The sequence below is a fragment of the Ostreococcus tauri genome, assembly GCF_000214015.3.
Source record: "Ostreococcus tauri WGS project CAID00000000 data, contig chromosome 10, whole genome shotgun sequence".
Lineage (NCBI taxonomy): Eukaryota > Viridiplantae > Chlorophyta > Mamiellophyceae > Mamiellales > Bathycoccaceae > Ostreococcus > Ostreococcus tauri.
This window is the reverse complement of record NC_014435.2, coordinates 52,601-65,472: the sequence shown is the minus strand read 5'-3', so window position 1 is coordinate 65,472 and position 12,872 is coordinate 52,601. Positions and strand designations below refer to the sequence as shown.

The window sequence follows — 12,872 nt, the reverse complement described above, 5'->3', positions numbered from 1 at the left end:
TTTTTCCACCACAGCGGGAGACTGGGCGACTGACTCGCTTCTTTTCTCGTTTCTTTCTTTAAATTGCAGATGTCCACGGGACCGCGCGTGCTCATAGACACGAGATGGTCACCTAAACGAAATCCAGAGAAAGAAGAAAAGCGAAAATCTGGTGTCGACCCAACGATGCTGACATCTCTCTCCACGGATAAATTCTACGACAGCGAGGAAACACAGAAAAAGAGAAAGATAGAGGAGGGAAAAAAGAAAGTTAGAGAGCTTGATAGAGAAGAAAAGGATAACCCAAAATGGTGCGTCCATTTTAGACAGCAAGAAATGTTCGAGGATGCGGATAACAAGCTCGGAATATTTCCTCGAACATATTTTTGTGAAGAGTCCGCGGAGAGTCACGGAAAGCCCGTGCGCAAGTACTTTGCCGTCAAGAGACTTGACATGTTCTGGAAGTACTATTACAGGAATAAGAGGGATAAGCATTGCTATGAGCTCATGCGGGAAGACACACAATGTCATCTGTACTTTGATCTCGAATTTTCTCGAGAAGCAAATCCCGACTTGGACGGTGAAAGCTTGGTGGATCATTTGCTTGAGCTCATCGTCGAGGAGTTCGACACGACGCCAGAAATCGACTCATCCAAGTTCAATCCGAAGGAGCACGTCATCGAACTCGATAGCACGAGTGCGACCAAGTTTAGCCGACACTTGATCATCAAATTACCCGACGATCAAGTTTTTGAAAACAACTCGCACTGCGCGCACTTTGTCCGCAAGCTCATGAGCCGAGTGGAATCACGCCGAGGAGAAGACGCTCGATGTGATGCGCTTTTCCTCAAGAAAGATTTGGATGACGTCGAGAGAACGGAGACATTCATCGATCTTGGTGTGTACACGCGAAATCGCGTGTTCCGAGTTTATCTGTCGAGCAAGTACAGCGAGAAGAAGGACAAACCAGCACTGCGAACGACTGGGCGTTTCTGGAAGAGTGACGACGAGGAAGAGACGTTCAAAAAATCGCTGGCGTCTGCGATGAGTTTGACTACAGAGGTCAAGGTTATCTCCTTCGAGGGCGTGACACATACGTCGGTTTTACGCGGAAACGTGTTTCAAGGCTACCGAACGGGATCTCACCTCGTGCGTCCTGCATCGGAATTCAACGGAAACTCAATCGGTCCGTGCCCTCGCACCGCCGAGTTCGTGTGCAAAGATTTCAATCGCTGGAGCGGTCACGGCGGTGCGGCGGTGCGCTCGTGGACGGCGTTTCCCGAGTATGGTGTATTAGTGCTCAATTTATTCGGAAATCGGTTCTGTGAAAATATCGAACGCTCACACAGGAGCAACAACGTGATGTTTGTCGTGGATTTCCGTGAGAGTGCGTATTATCAGCGATGCCATGACCCCGACTGCAGAGGTACGCGGGGTCCTTGGCACGAGTTGAATGAAGATGTATTGGACGAATCTCACAGTTTATTAAAAATGTTGTACGAACGTCCATCGTTCGAGGAAATCGACGATGAAGAGTTGGCTGTGGCCGTCCCGACGTTCGATGGTTTTCGAGACGAAGAGATTGCACAGTTAGCGGCAACGCTGTAAATTTCAGTAGAAGGCGTACGGCTCGTTTGTAAAGTACGATAGTAACGCGCGAGTCGACGATTAGAATCCCATGCCGCCACCCATGCCGCCCATGCCACCGTCTCCCGGTAAGAACGCGGGCTTGTCTTCCTTGATTTCCGTAATCATGCACTCAGACGTCATCATCAATGACGCCACCGAAGCCGCATCGGTGAGCGCGGTGCGGACGACCTTTAATGGATCGATGACGCCATCCTTAACCATATCGGTGTACTCGCCCGTTGCCGCGTTGTAACCGATGCCGTTGTCCGTCTCGGCCAACACTTTTTCGACGACGACGGACCCTTCGACGCCGGCGTTCATTGCGATCGTGCGAAGCGGTCGTTTGATAGCCTCGCGGATGATTTGAACACCGATTTTTTGATCGAAGATCGTCATGGAATCTTCGAGCTCTCTCAGCGTCTTGCTCGCGTGCAAAAGTGCGGCTCCCCCACCCGGAACGATACCCTCGTCGACCGCCGCCTTGGTGGCGTTGAGCGCGTCGACGACGCGATCCTTCTTTTCGCCAACCTCGACCTCGGAGGCACCACCAACCTTGAGAACGGCGACGCCGCCGCTCAGCTTAGCGAGGCGCTCCTGCATCTTTTCGCGATCGTAGTCGCTCGTCGTCTCGGCGATCGCCTCCTTGAGCTGGTCGCATCGCTCTTCGATGGCGCCCTCTTCGCCCGCGCCATCCATGAGAATGGTGTCGTCCTTGCTCACCGTGATCTTTTTGGCTTGGCCGAGCATGCTCAGGTCAACGGTTTCGAGCTTGTGACCAAGATCTTCGCTCACCAAGGTGCCACCAGTCAAGATGGCGATATCTTGTAAGTTGGATCGTCGGTTATCGCCAAAGCCCGGCGCCTTGACGGCGCACACCTTCACCCCGCCGCGAAGCTTGTTCACGATCAACGTCGCCAATGCCTCGGATTCCACGTCTTCGGCGACGATCAGTAGCGGCCGTTGCGACTTGAGGACCGCCTCGAGCACGGGCAAGAGCGGGGTGAGACCAGAGATCTTCTTCTCGACGATGAGAACGTACGCATTCTCGAGTTCGCACTTTTGCGTCTTCGGGTTGTTCACAAAGTACGGCGAGATGTATCCCCGATCGAACTTCATGCCCTCGACGACTTCCAGCTCGTTTTCGAGCGTCTTACCATCCTGCGAAGCGCACGATAAATATCATAAAAAGGTCAGTCTTGCCGCCAGAACCATTTGTCTCGCGTTCGTCTCCGTCGCCTCAGCCGCCGTCGTCGAGTCAGTGTAACTATGACATAATGCCCACAGCAGCGCAAAGTGATGACACGAATGTATCACGGGCTTTAGGCTCGATTAGTTATCATCACTCTCGACATCGACGGCGGCTCGAGCCCGGTTTCGCGTCTTCGCGCGCATCGTAAAATAAAACTCACCCCAACCGTGATGACGCCCTCCTTGCCGACCTTTTCCATCGCGCGCGCGATCAAATCCCCGATTTCTCGCTCGCCGTTCGCCGAGATCGTCCCAACCTGCGCGATCTCTTCGGTGGTAGAGATCATCTTTACGTTCTTCTTGAGCTCTTTCACCACGTGCTCCACCGCCGCGTTGATGCCTCGTCTGAGATCCATCGGGTTCATCCCCGCCGCGACGCTCTTGCATCCCTCACTGAAGATCGCTCTCGCCAGCACCGTCGCCGTCGTCGTCCCATCGCCGGCGACGTCGTTCGTGCTCACGCTCACCTGTTTCACCAGGCTCGCCCCGAGGTTCATCATGCGGTCGCTGAATTCGATATTCTTCGCCACCGTCACCCCATCCTTGGTGATCTTCGGCGGTCCGTACTGCTGCTCGATCACGACGTTTCGTCCCTTCGGTCCCAGCGTCACCTGCACCGCGTCCGCGAGCGTATCACATCCCCTCAACATCAGCGCCCTGGCCTCGACGCCAAAGCGCAAATCTTTCGCGTACGTCCGCGCGATCGCCCGCGCGGGCAACGCTCGCCCCCCATCCGTGCGCGTTCGCGTCTCCGTCGCGCATCTACCGCGCGCACATCTCTTCGTCAGTCACCGTCCACGCACGCGCGCGCGCGCCATCGCTCGAGACCCGACGCGGCGCCATCGTCGACGCCGCCGCTCGAGTTTCCATCGCCTTCGACGACGGATTCTTTCCCACGACGCCGCATCCATCGCCCGCGCGCGAGGTCCATCGCGCGCGATCGGTCGAACGCATCGATCGGGCGCACCTCACGATCGCTCCCGCGCGCGCCAAGGCTCGTCGTCGATGCATCGCGCGCGCGTGTGCGGCCGATGCGCGCGCGCTGTGCGCGCGGGCGGGTGTCTGTACGTATTCCACGCCACATTGTCCCATGTGTGCACATTGTGTGCTTGTCGGTACGTATTCCACGCCGCATTGTCCCATGTGTGTACTGTGTGTGCTTGTCTGTACGTATTCCACGCCACATTGTCCCATGTGTGCTGTGTCTGTACGTATTCCACGCCGAAGTATCATATGTGTGTACGCGGTACGTATTCGCCCGCGTACACACCTGAGTCGTGACTCGACAAAGAGTCCCTCGCGTGCGCCCGCGCACGCACCTGAGTCGTGACTCGACAAAGAGTCCCTCGCGTGCGCCCGCGCACGCACCTGAGTCGTGACTCGACAAAGAGTCCCTCGCGTGCGCTGCGCCCAGGCGCGGCGGCGATCGATCCCCGGCGCACATCGCGACGCCCGCGCGTCGGTCGCACGAGAGATGCTCGCGCGACGCCTCGCTCGGGACGGGTGCAGACGCGCGCGAGCGATCGAGCGATGGGGACGCGCGAGCGCGCGCGCGAGCGCGGTGCGCGACGGGGGCGCGATGGAAATGACTTGGACGGCGACGGCGACGGCGACGGCGACGACGACGACGACGGGCCCCGCGCGTGGGTTCGCGGCGTCCGCGGAGGCGCTGATCGCCCCGCACGGGGGTGAACTGGTGAATTTGGTGCTGGCGGACGATGGGGCGAAGGCGAAGGCGATCGCGTCGTGCACGCGCGCGCTGGAGCTGAGCGATCGAAACGCGTGCGACGTCGAACTCTTATCCGTCGGGGGGTTCTCTCCGTTGCGAGGATTCATGAACGAGGATGAGTACGAGCACTGCGTTGAGAACATGCGATTGAAGGGGTCGAACTTGTTGTTCGGGTTGCCGATCGTCTTGGACACCGCGTGCGAGGACACGAAGGTCGGCGACAGGGTCTTGTTGAAGTATCAGGGCAAGGATGTCGGCGTCTTGACGGTGGAGTCCAAGTGGAAGCCGAACAAGCCGAAGGAGGCGAAGATGTGCTACGGTACGAGCTCGATCGAGCATCCGGGCGTGGCGATGATCTCCATGGAGCGACGCAAGTACTACATCGGAGGTAAGGTTGAGGGGTTGAACCTTCCGCAGCGGCCGTTTCCGTGCCCGACGCCGTCCGAGGTTCGGGCGACGCTCCCGAAGGGCAAGGACGTGGTGGCGTTCCAGTGCCGTAACCCGGTGCACCGTGCGCACTACGAGCTCTTCACCCGCGCTCTGCACGCGGATAACGTCGGCAAGGACGCGGTGTGCCTCGTACACCCGACCATGGGTCCGACGCAAGACGACGACATCTCGGGCTTGGTTCGATACAAGACGTACGTCGTCCTCGCGGAAGAGGTGAAGAACCCGCAAATTCGTTGGGCCTACCTCCCGTACTCGATGCACATGGCGGGACCGCGCGAGGCGATCCAGCACATGATCATCCGTAAGAACTACGGCGTCACGCACTTCATCATCGGTCGCGATATGGCTGGCTCAAAGTCGTCCCTCGACGGCGAGGACTTCTACGGCGCGTACGACGCGCAAGACATGGCCAACGCCCACGCGGCCGAGCTCGGCATGCAGACCGTTCCGAGCCTGAACGTCGTTTACACCGAGGAAGAGGGCTACGTCACCGCGGACGTCGCCAAGGAAAAGGGTCTCGAGGTGAAGAAGCTCAGCGGCACCAAGTTCCGCCAAATGCTTCGAGGCGGCGACGACATCCCCGAGTGGTTCGCCTTCAAGTCTGTGGTGAAGGTTCTGCGCGAGAACATCTAAGTGAGGTGTACGCGCGCGCGAGTTGAAGGCGTGAGTTGAATACTAACTTTGTCACAGCATTATTTCCATTCTCTGAAACGTCTACGCGCCCTCACAAACCTCGCTCTGCGCGTTACGTTACTTTCTCAACGCCGCGCCGCCGCTCACCGCCTCCTCAGCCAATCTCTGCTTCTCCTCATAATATCCAGGAATAGCTGGGGTGTAACTCGGAAGCTTACGCTTGAGCGGGAACAACTCGTCGTCCTCCACCATCGCCGCGTCCCGCACCGCGCCCGCCGGGAGCGCCTCCACCGCCGCCATCTTAATCCTAATCTTTTCATTAATATCCTTCGCGAACGCCCGCTCCGCTCGCATCTTCTCCCTCGAGTACGCCTTCGCCTTCGCCTCGTACGCCTCCAGCTCCTCTTCGCTCAACGCGTCCTCCGCGACGTCGCTCGGCGCGATCGCGCGCAGGAACGTCTCTCGATGCTCCCGCGTCGTCCGCTCCGCCTTGGCGCTGATCGTCACCGTCGCCGGTCCCCGTCCCTTTGATTTCTTCCCTTGACTCGCCTTTGACTTCGATCCTCCCTTCACCGCGCTCGCGTGCGTTCGCGCCCACCCGGGCGTCGCCATCGCATCGCTCGACGCCGTCGCCGTCGTCCACGCTCGCGGGCGATCGATCATCGTCCGCGTCGTCGTCCACGTCCGCGCCGACGACGCGGTCGACGTCGACGCGGCGGCGCGCGCGAGCGCGCGGACGCACGCGAGCGCGCGGCGTCGCGACATCGTCGCGCGCCGTCGAGCGCGGCGCGCGCGGGGTCGGCGCGCGCCGTCGGCGGGGGCGTCGCGCGTATATTACCTCACACATCGCCATCACGCGTCGTGACGATGGACACGCGGCGTATATTACCTCACACATCGCCATCACGCGTCGTGCCAATCATTGGCAGCCGACTCGGTTGGGGAAATCACCTTCAATCGGTCGTGCTCGTGATGCAACGCACAAAGTTTCGGGTGGTGATGTGGTGATGCAAAAGGTGATTTGAATGTCACCCAATCATTGGCACCCGATCACGCGCGCCCTATGGACGCGCGCGGTGGACGGACGAAAACCCATACGTGCGGTGACTCATGCGTCGCCGTGACGTGCGTCGCCGTGAGACGCCCGCGAGACGTCGAGCGGCGCTCGATCGCGTGGCGGGCGTCACATCGAGGGCGATGCGGGCGGACGGCGACGCGCTCGCCCGCGGTGGGGCGCTGCGATTAGCGGTTCGGGTGCGTCAGACGTGCGCGCGCGCAGTGGTGATACGTGCGATCGACCGCGCGCGAGCGACGGGTCGTGGACGGGGAGTGAAACGTGCGAGAGGATCGCGCGCGGTGGCGACGGGGCGATGATGGGTGACGACGGCACGCGATGGAGGCGAGCGAGACGATTGCGAGGGGGGGGGGGCGACGGGGAAGAGGGAGACGTCCACGTCGAGCGCGCGCGCGTGGTCGATGGTGATGCGGCGCGAGGCGAGGGACGCGAGGGATGACGGCGCGGCGTTGCGGGGGTGGATAAATATCTTCTCGGCGCGCGCGCGACGGGGGACGGAGACGGCGAGCGGGCGTGCGCGGTGGTGCGGACGCGGTGATTGACGAAAAATATACAATTTTAATCGTTCGCAGTGCGCGATGGAGTGCGCGAGACATCCCCGGGGGGACGAAGCGTTCGTGAGCGAATCCGTGAAGGCGTCGACGAGCGGACGAGACGCCGACGCGGGGACTTCGCGCGATGGAGAGAGCGGAGATGAGCCGAACGGACGTTTGGAGTGGGTGATTAAGAGGGCACAGAACAGTAGATATCAGAACACGGACGAGTTCAAGGCGGATGTCGAGCGAACTTGGGCGTTTTTGGAGGATAAGTGGACGAGAGAAGGCGCGAAGACCAGGATGGACGCCGCGCGCGTCGTTCGCGAGTACTTCGACTCCAAATGGTTGTCTCGAGGAATCGGCGAGCGCGGCGGGCTAGTATGCATCGGCAGCGTTGGAATATCGCCGGAGACGATCCAAATGAAGAAGAGCTCGAGCTTGTACTCGCTCAACTCGCTCGCCGAGCGAGCGAACACCGACGACTGGGCGAACGCGACGGGTGAGACAGCGTTCGAGTCAGAGACCAACAACGGCAAGGTGATCGAGGATGATCGCGCTAAGGAACTCCAAGCGCTCGATCGCTGCGTGCACGTCATCAAAAACTTTATCTCTCAACCCGAGGCGTTGAGTTTCAAGGACCCGTTCGATCCGCAGTCAACGGATTACGCAAACTATTGCGCCGTCATTAAGGAGCCCATGGACCTATCCACCGTGCTCAGGCGTTTGGAAAGTAAACAATGCGAGTCTCCGCAGCAAGTTTGGGATATGTGCAACCTCATCTGGTCCAACTGTCGGTTGTACTATCCTTCCACGAGCAAGATGCAAAAGTTGTGCGACCAAGCCGAGTTGATGCTGACCGCGGCGTGGAGAGCGGAGGGTCTGGAAAGCTTTATCGGCACTTCAATCGATGGTTCGTGCAACGGGCAGTCAAAAACGCGAGGTGTCTCTTTGAGAAAGGGAAGTGGGGTGAATACTGCGACGTCTACGAAAACTGGCGGACGCGTAGCCGCTTTCAAATGCGATGTGTGCAAGCGCAGTAAGAAGGGTCGATGCGGTACGGAGAGCGCACCTAAATCGTGTCTCACTCGTCCAGAGAACCAGACAATCGAAAGACAAGCGAAGATCAAAGAGAGAGTGAGTAAACTAAAGCCATTCAAGGCAGCTTGTGTGAAGAAAATGCTGGCACAGGATGAAGAGCTGCCAGCGAAAAGGATGATTGGTAAACGAAAACTCACCGAGGCAGAGCAGCAGGAGAGTCGTTTCAGACGAGTTTTCGATGAGACCGACCCGGAGAATTTCATCTCACAAATCCTTGAGACTGGAAGTGGGTCGCAGCAGACGGACTTCAACTGGGATACCACGGCGCACCTCGCAAACGAACAGTTACGCTTGGAGGTGCTCGCAAACCAGCAACTGGCTCGTTATGAAGAAAGCGAGCTGTCTCAGCGGTCGAATGACGGTCCGAATTCGAGAAACGCGGCGAGCATCGAGGCCCTACAAACGAGCATGAAGACGACCACCGAGCTCCTGAAGGAGTGCAACCTCAAGCTGCAAGTGTGCAACATCATCATCGCTCGGACCACGGACGATTCGAAGAGAGAGACGTACGTCAGCGAAAGATACACGCTCGAGGGTCAGATCCGTGCACTTCACAAGAGACATCAGCAACAGGCGCTTACGCTGCGACGCTTGGTGCTCGGCAAAGACGATACGCCGAAGCCGGCTCGCATCTCTCCCGAAGTCTCGAGACAGCCCCGTAACGCCTCATCGGAGTACACCGACGTCGATCTGGTCGACCAATTCGATCAATTCATTTCCGTTGCTACCGTTTTCGACGGCGTCGGTGACGATGCGAAGAACGACGTCGCTCCTGAAGTCGCCATCGAGAGCATGTTCAACTTTCCGAGGGCGTGAGCCGCTCGAAAGCGCCGAATTCCACATCCCCGAACTATGTTTGCCCTTCGTCAAAAATGTTTTATATGTGCGCGTTCATTTATTTAATTTATTACTTTAAACGGTCAACATCAAGAATCCATCATCAATCATCGCCTCTCGCGCGTTCCACCCTCGTCCGACGCGCCCGCGCGCGGGCTCGTCCCCGGGACCACCAGGCTGTCTAACCGACACATTTCCCGCGAGTTTTCCCGAGTCACGACTCGTCCACAAAGGACTTTTTCGAAACCTTTCCCACACACATCCCTCGACGTCGTCGCCACTTCGCGCGCGCGCGCTCGCGCCGTCGCCACCGCGCGCGTTCGGGTCGCCACCGCGCGCGGCGCGCGCACACCGCGCGCGTCTCGACGGGTCGACGCGGCGACGACGGGTCGAGAGCGGCACGGGACGATTGGATCGACAAGATTCGATCGCATCGCGCGCGATCGCTCGTAAAGTCACGGCGCGCGCGATCGTCGAGCGATGCGCGGGTCGGTGCGAACGCGCGCGAGTGAACCGAGCGCCCTGGGGGGACGCGCGCGGTCACCGCATCGAACGAGCGCGCAGTGGGACCGCGCGAGAGGGGCGAGCGGGCGAAACGCCGGGACGAGCGCGCTGAGCCGAGGGACGACGAGAGAGCCGATCGAGAGGGAGAGTTTTGGAAGAGGCATGTCGAGCGCACGCGCGCGGAGCTCGAGCGTGGGCGCGAGATCGGGTGCGTGCGTGCGGGGAAGGACAACGCGAGACGCGAGCGGTATACGACACCGCCGGGCGGCGACGAGGACGGGAGCGGTGAATCAGGAGCGACGGGGTGAGGTCACCATCGACCTCGAGCCGCGTGATGGTCCCGCGAAGGAGCAGTTTTACTCGGAATCGTTCACGGTGACGCAGCGCATGCGAGTGGACAACGAACTGAGCATTCGCGTCGAGACGAACGGTGTTCGATACAAGGTGACCATCATGACGGAGATGGAGTCAAGTAATTTGCTCTTACACTGGGGAATAGCCGAGTCGAAAGATCGTTGGGACGAGTGGAAGTGCCCTCCCGAGCGCCTCAGACCGAAGTCGACGCAGGAAACGGTGGGCGTTTGTCAGACGCGTTTCAGCACTCTGCCGGCGGACCGTTTCGCCAAGGACAAACTCGTCACGGTCATCGAGGGCGAAGTCAAGGACGAGATTTACGCCATTAATTTCGTTCTTTACGACAAAAAGCTCGATCAGTGGCTCCACGATTCCCAGGGAGGGTTCTGGCATGTCACCTTGCCTCAACCGCCGGAACCAGAAATAATTAAGCGCACCATCACTCTGCTTGAGGACTTCGAAGAACCGTACGAGGTGGAGGAAGAGTACGAAGTCGAAGACGACGAGGAAGAAACACTTGAAGTTAGCGGTGGCGCTAGTGTGGCCACCGCTCAAGGTGAGGTGAGCGCGCCGATTGAGGAAACGGCGGTGTCGCGTTCGACGACCTCCAACGACGACGCATGGCGGCGTCTGATGACGCCTCCCGTCGAACCAAAGCCTTTTAACGCCAACAAGGATGCCTTAGACGCTATTGCGAACGATTTGCTAGGGAAAATCAAAAAGCACACCAAGTCATCAGCGCCGGTTGAGGAACGACCCGAAGTTCAGGAGCCAAAGGTTGATGAGCCCCCGCCTAAGCGCAAGTTGAAGAAGATGAAAACTCTGAAACGAAAAGTGACCAAGAGTGTCACGAAGCGCAAGGAGGTCACACGCGAAGTTGAGGAAAAGGTACCGGTACAATTGGTGGAGGGGTCGTGGATTTTCACCATTGACAGGAAAGAAAATGTGCAGAACGAACGAGAGTGCCAATTCACGATTGGTGCGCTGGTAGAGAAGGATCGAAAAGGTGGAGGGGTTCGAATGCGCGTGGAGGCTGAAGTTCCTTGGGAGGCAGTCTTGCACTGGGGTATCGTCCCTCGCGGTGCGCGTAACGACATGTGGTCTTTGCCTCCGGAAGAATGGCGACCACAAGGCACAGTCGTGTACAAGGACAAGGCTTGTGAGACGCCGATGTGCAAATTTGACGCTCCCCTGATGACGACGAAACCCATCAGTTTCGTTGAACTTGAGTTGGGCAACGCGCCGACTCAGGTGCGCTTCGTGCTCAAGGAGCAAGGAGGTGGCAATCGTTGGGTTGATCTCAACGGCGCCGATTTTATCATTCCGATGCCGGAGGCTTTCTATGACCCACCAACGCCCACGTTGGATCGTTCGCCAACCATGGAAGAGATCGTCGTTGCCGAAGCCGCTGCCGCTCGCGCGGCTGAGATGAATTTGGATACTCTGACTGAGATTGAGATCGAGCCAGTAGCGTTTGAGACCCCAGTGCAGACCCCAGTGCAAACTCCCGAAGAGAAGATCTCGATCGAGGAAGACTTCGTGGCGGCCCCGGCTCGACCTCAGAAGTCTGCCGTTGGTAATGGTCGAGAAATTCTTCTCCAAGGTTTCAACTGGGAATCTTGCAAGAACGGGGCGTGGTACCAAAACGTCGAAAGGCTTGCACCGACCATCGCACAACTTGGATTCTCCGTCATCTGGTTGCCTCCGCCAACAGACAGCGTCAGCCAAGAGGGATACATGCCGCGTGATTACTACTGTTTAGAGTCGCGTTACGGCACGAAAGATGAGCTCAAGGCGTGCATCAACGCGTTACACGAAAATGGTGTATTGGTTCTTGGTGATGCTGTACTGAACCATCGATGCGCGCACTTCCAAGACGACAAGGGAATTTGGAACAGGTTCGGCGGAAAGTTGGCGTGGGACGCGAGAGCCATCGTGTCTGATGATCCAAATTTCCACGGTCAAGGCCATCGCTCCGATGGTGACTTTTTCCACGCGGCGCCAAATGTCGATCACAGTCAAGCGTTCGTCAAGGCTGATCTCGAAGACTGGATGAGCTGGCTGATGAGGGAGGTTGGTTACGACGGGTGGCGTCTCGACTACGTGCGAGGTTTCTGGGGAGGTCACGTGAAGGATTATATGGAAGCGACGAATCCTCAGTTTGCGGTGGGCGAGTACTGGGACGCCCTTTCGTACAAGTACGATAACCCGGAGTACAACCAAGATGCTCATCGACAACGGATTGTGAACTGGCTGAACGCTACTGGAGGCAACGCGAGCGCGTTTGACGTTACCACGAAAGGTATCTTACACGCCGTTTTCGAACGTCAGGAATACTGGCGCCTTTCGGACCCGCAAGGGAAGCCTCCGGGCGTCATGGGCTGGTGGCCGAGTCGATCGGTAACGTTCATCGAGAATCACGATACAGGATCGACGCAAGGTCACTGGCGATTCCCGCGAGGTAAGGAGCTTCAGGGATACTGCTATATCCTCACGCACCCCGGCACGCCAACCGTCTTCTGGGATCACATGTTTGATAATGATTGGGGACACCTACATAAACCCATAGAGGACATGATTCGCATCCGAAGACAGTCGGGTATACACTGTCGCAGCGAGGTGAAAATCGTCAAGTGTGAGCAAACGATGTACGCCGCGGTTATCGACAACAATTTATTGATGAAGATCGGCCCCGGCCACTTCAGCGCCGACGGTAACTGGGAATTGCAACTGTCCGGACAGGATTTTGCAATCTGGCGTAAAAAGGGAGCCGCATCGACGCGATGAACGAAGAGACTCT

The 12,872-nt window shown here is 58.2% G+C and overlaps 6 protein-coding genes across 6 annotated transcripts; 4 read left to right on the top strand and 2 right to left on the bottom strand.

Annotated features, from left to right (window-relative positions):
* Positions 1-69: 69 nt before the first annotated feature.
* Positions 70-1,587, top strand: OT_ostta10g00310 (DNA primase, UL52/UL70 type, Herpesviridae; the record flags this gene model as incomplete). The annotated part of the gene is made up of 1 exon (XM_003081418.1): positions 70-1,587. The coding sequence occupies one exon, from the start codon at positions 70-72 to the stop codon at positions 1,585-1,587; it is 1,518 nt and encodes a 505-aa protein (XP_003081466.1).
* A 60-nt stretch (positions 1,588-1,647) lies between these two features.
* On the bottom strand, positions 1,648-3,867 carry OT_ostta10g00300 (Chaperonin Cpn60; the record flags this gene model as incomplete). The annotated part of the gene is made up of 3 exons (XM_022983093.1): positions 1,648-2,766; positions 3,018-3,618; positions 3,824-3,867. 3 exons carry the CDS (start codon positions 3,865-3,867, stop codon positions 1,648-1,650), a joined length of 1,764 nt encoding a protein of 587 aa, XP_022839736.1.
* Positions 3,868-4,441: 574 nt separating this feature from the next.
* On the top strand, positions 4,442-5,668 carry OT_ostta10g00290 (Sulphate adenylyltransferase; the record flags this gene model as incomplete). The annotated part of the gene is made up of 1 exon (XM_022983092.1): positions 4,442-5,668. The coding sequence occupies one exon, from the start codon at positions 4,442-4,444 to the stop codon at positions 5,666-5,668; it is 1,227 nt and encodes a 408-aa protein (XP_022839735.1).
* Positions 5,669-5,785: 117 nt separating this feature from the next.
* Positions 5,786-6,280, bottom strand: OT_ostta10g00280 (Ribosomal protein L28/L40, mitochondrial; the record flags this gene model as incomplete). Its single annotated transcript, XM_003081415.1, has 1 exon — positions 5,786-6,280. The coding sequence occupies one exon, from the start codon at positions 6,278-6,280 to the stop codon at positions 5,786-5,788; it is 495 nt and encodes a 164-aa protein (XP_003081463.1).
* Positions 6,281-6,865: 585 nt separating this feature from the next.
* OT_ostta10g00270 (Bromodomain) lies at positions 6,866-9,193 on the top strand (the record flags this gene model as incomplete). Its single annotated transcript, XM_003081414.1, has 2 exons — positions 6,866-6,922; positions 7,316-9,193. The coding sequence occupies 2 exons, from the start codon at positions 6,866-6,868 to the stop codon at positions 9,191-9,193; spliced, it is 1,935 nt and encodes a 644-aa protein (XP_003081462.1).
* A 501-nt stretch (positions 9,194-9,694) lies between these two features.
* On the top strand, positions 9,695-12,859 carry OT_ostta10g00260 (Glycosyl hydrolase, family 13, catalytic domain; the record flags this gene model as incomplete). Its single annotated transcript, XM_003081413.2, has 1 exon — positions 9,695-12,859. One exon carries the CDS (start codon positions 9,695-9,697, stop codon positions 12,857-12,859), a length of 3,165 nt encoding a protein of 1,054 aa, XP_003081461.2.
* Positions 12,860-12,872: the final 13 nt, after the last annotated feature.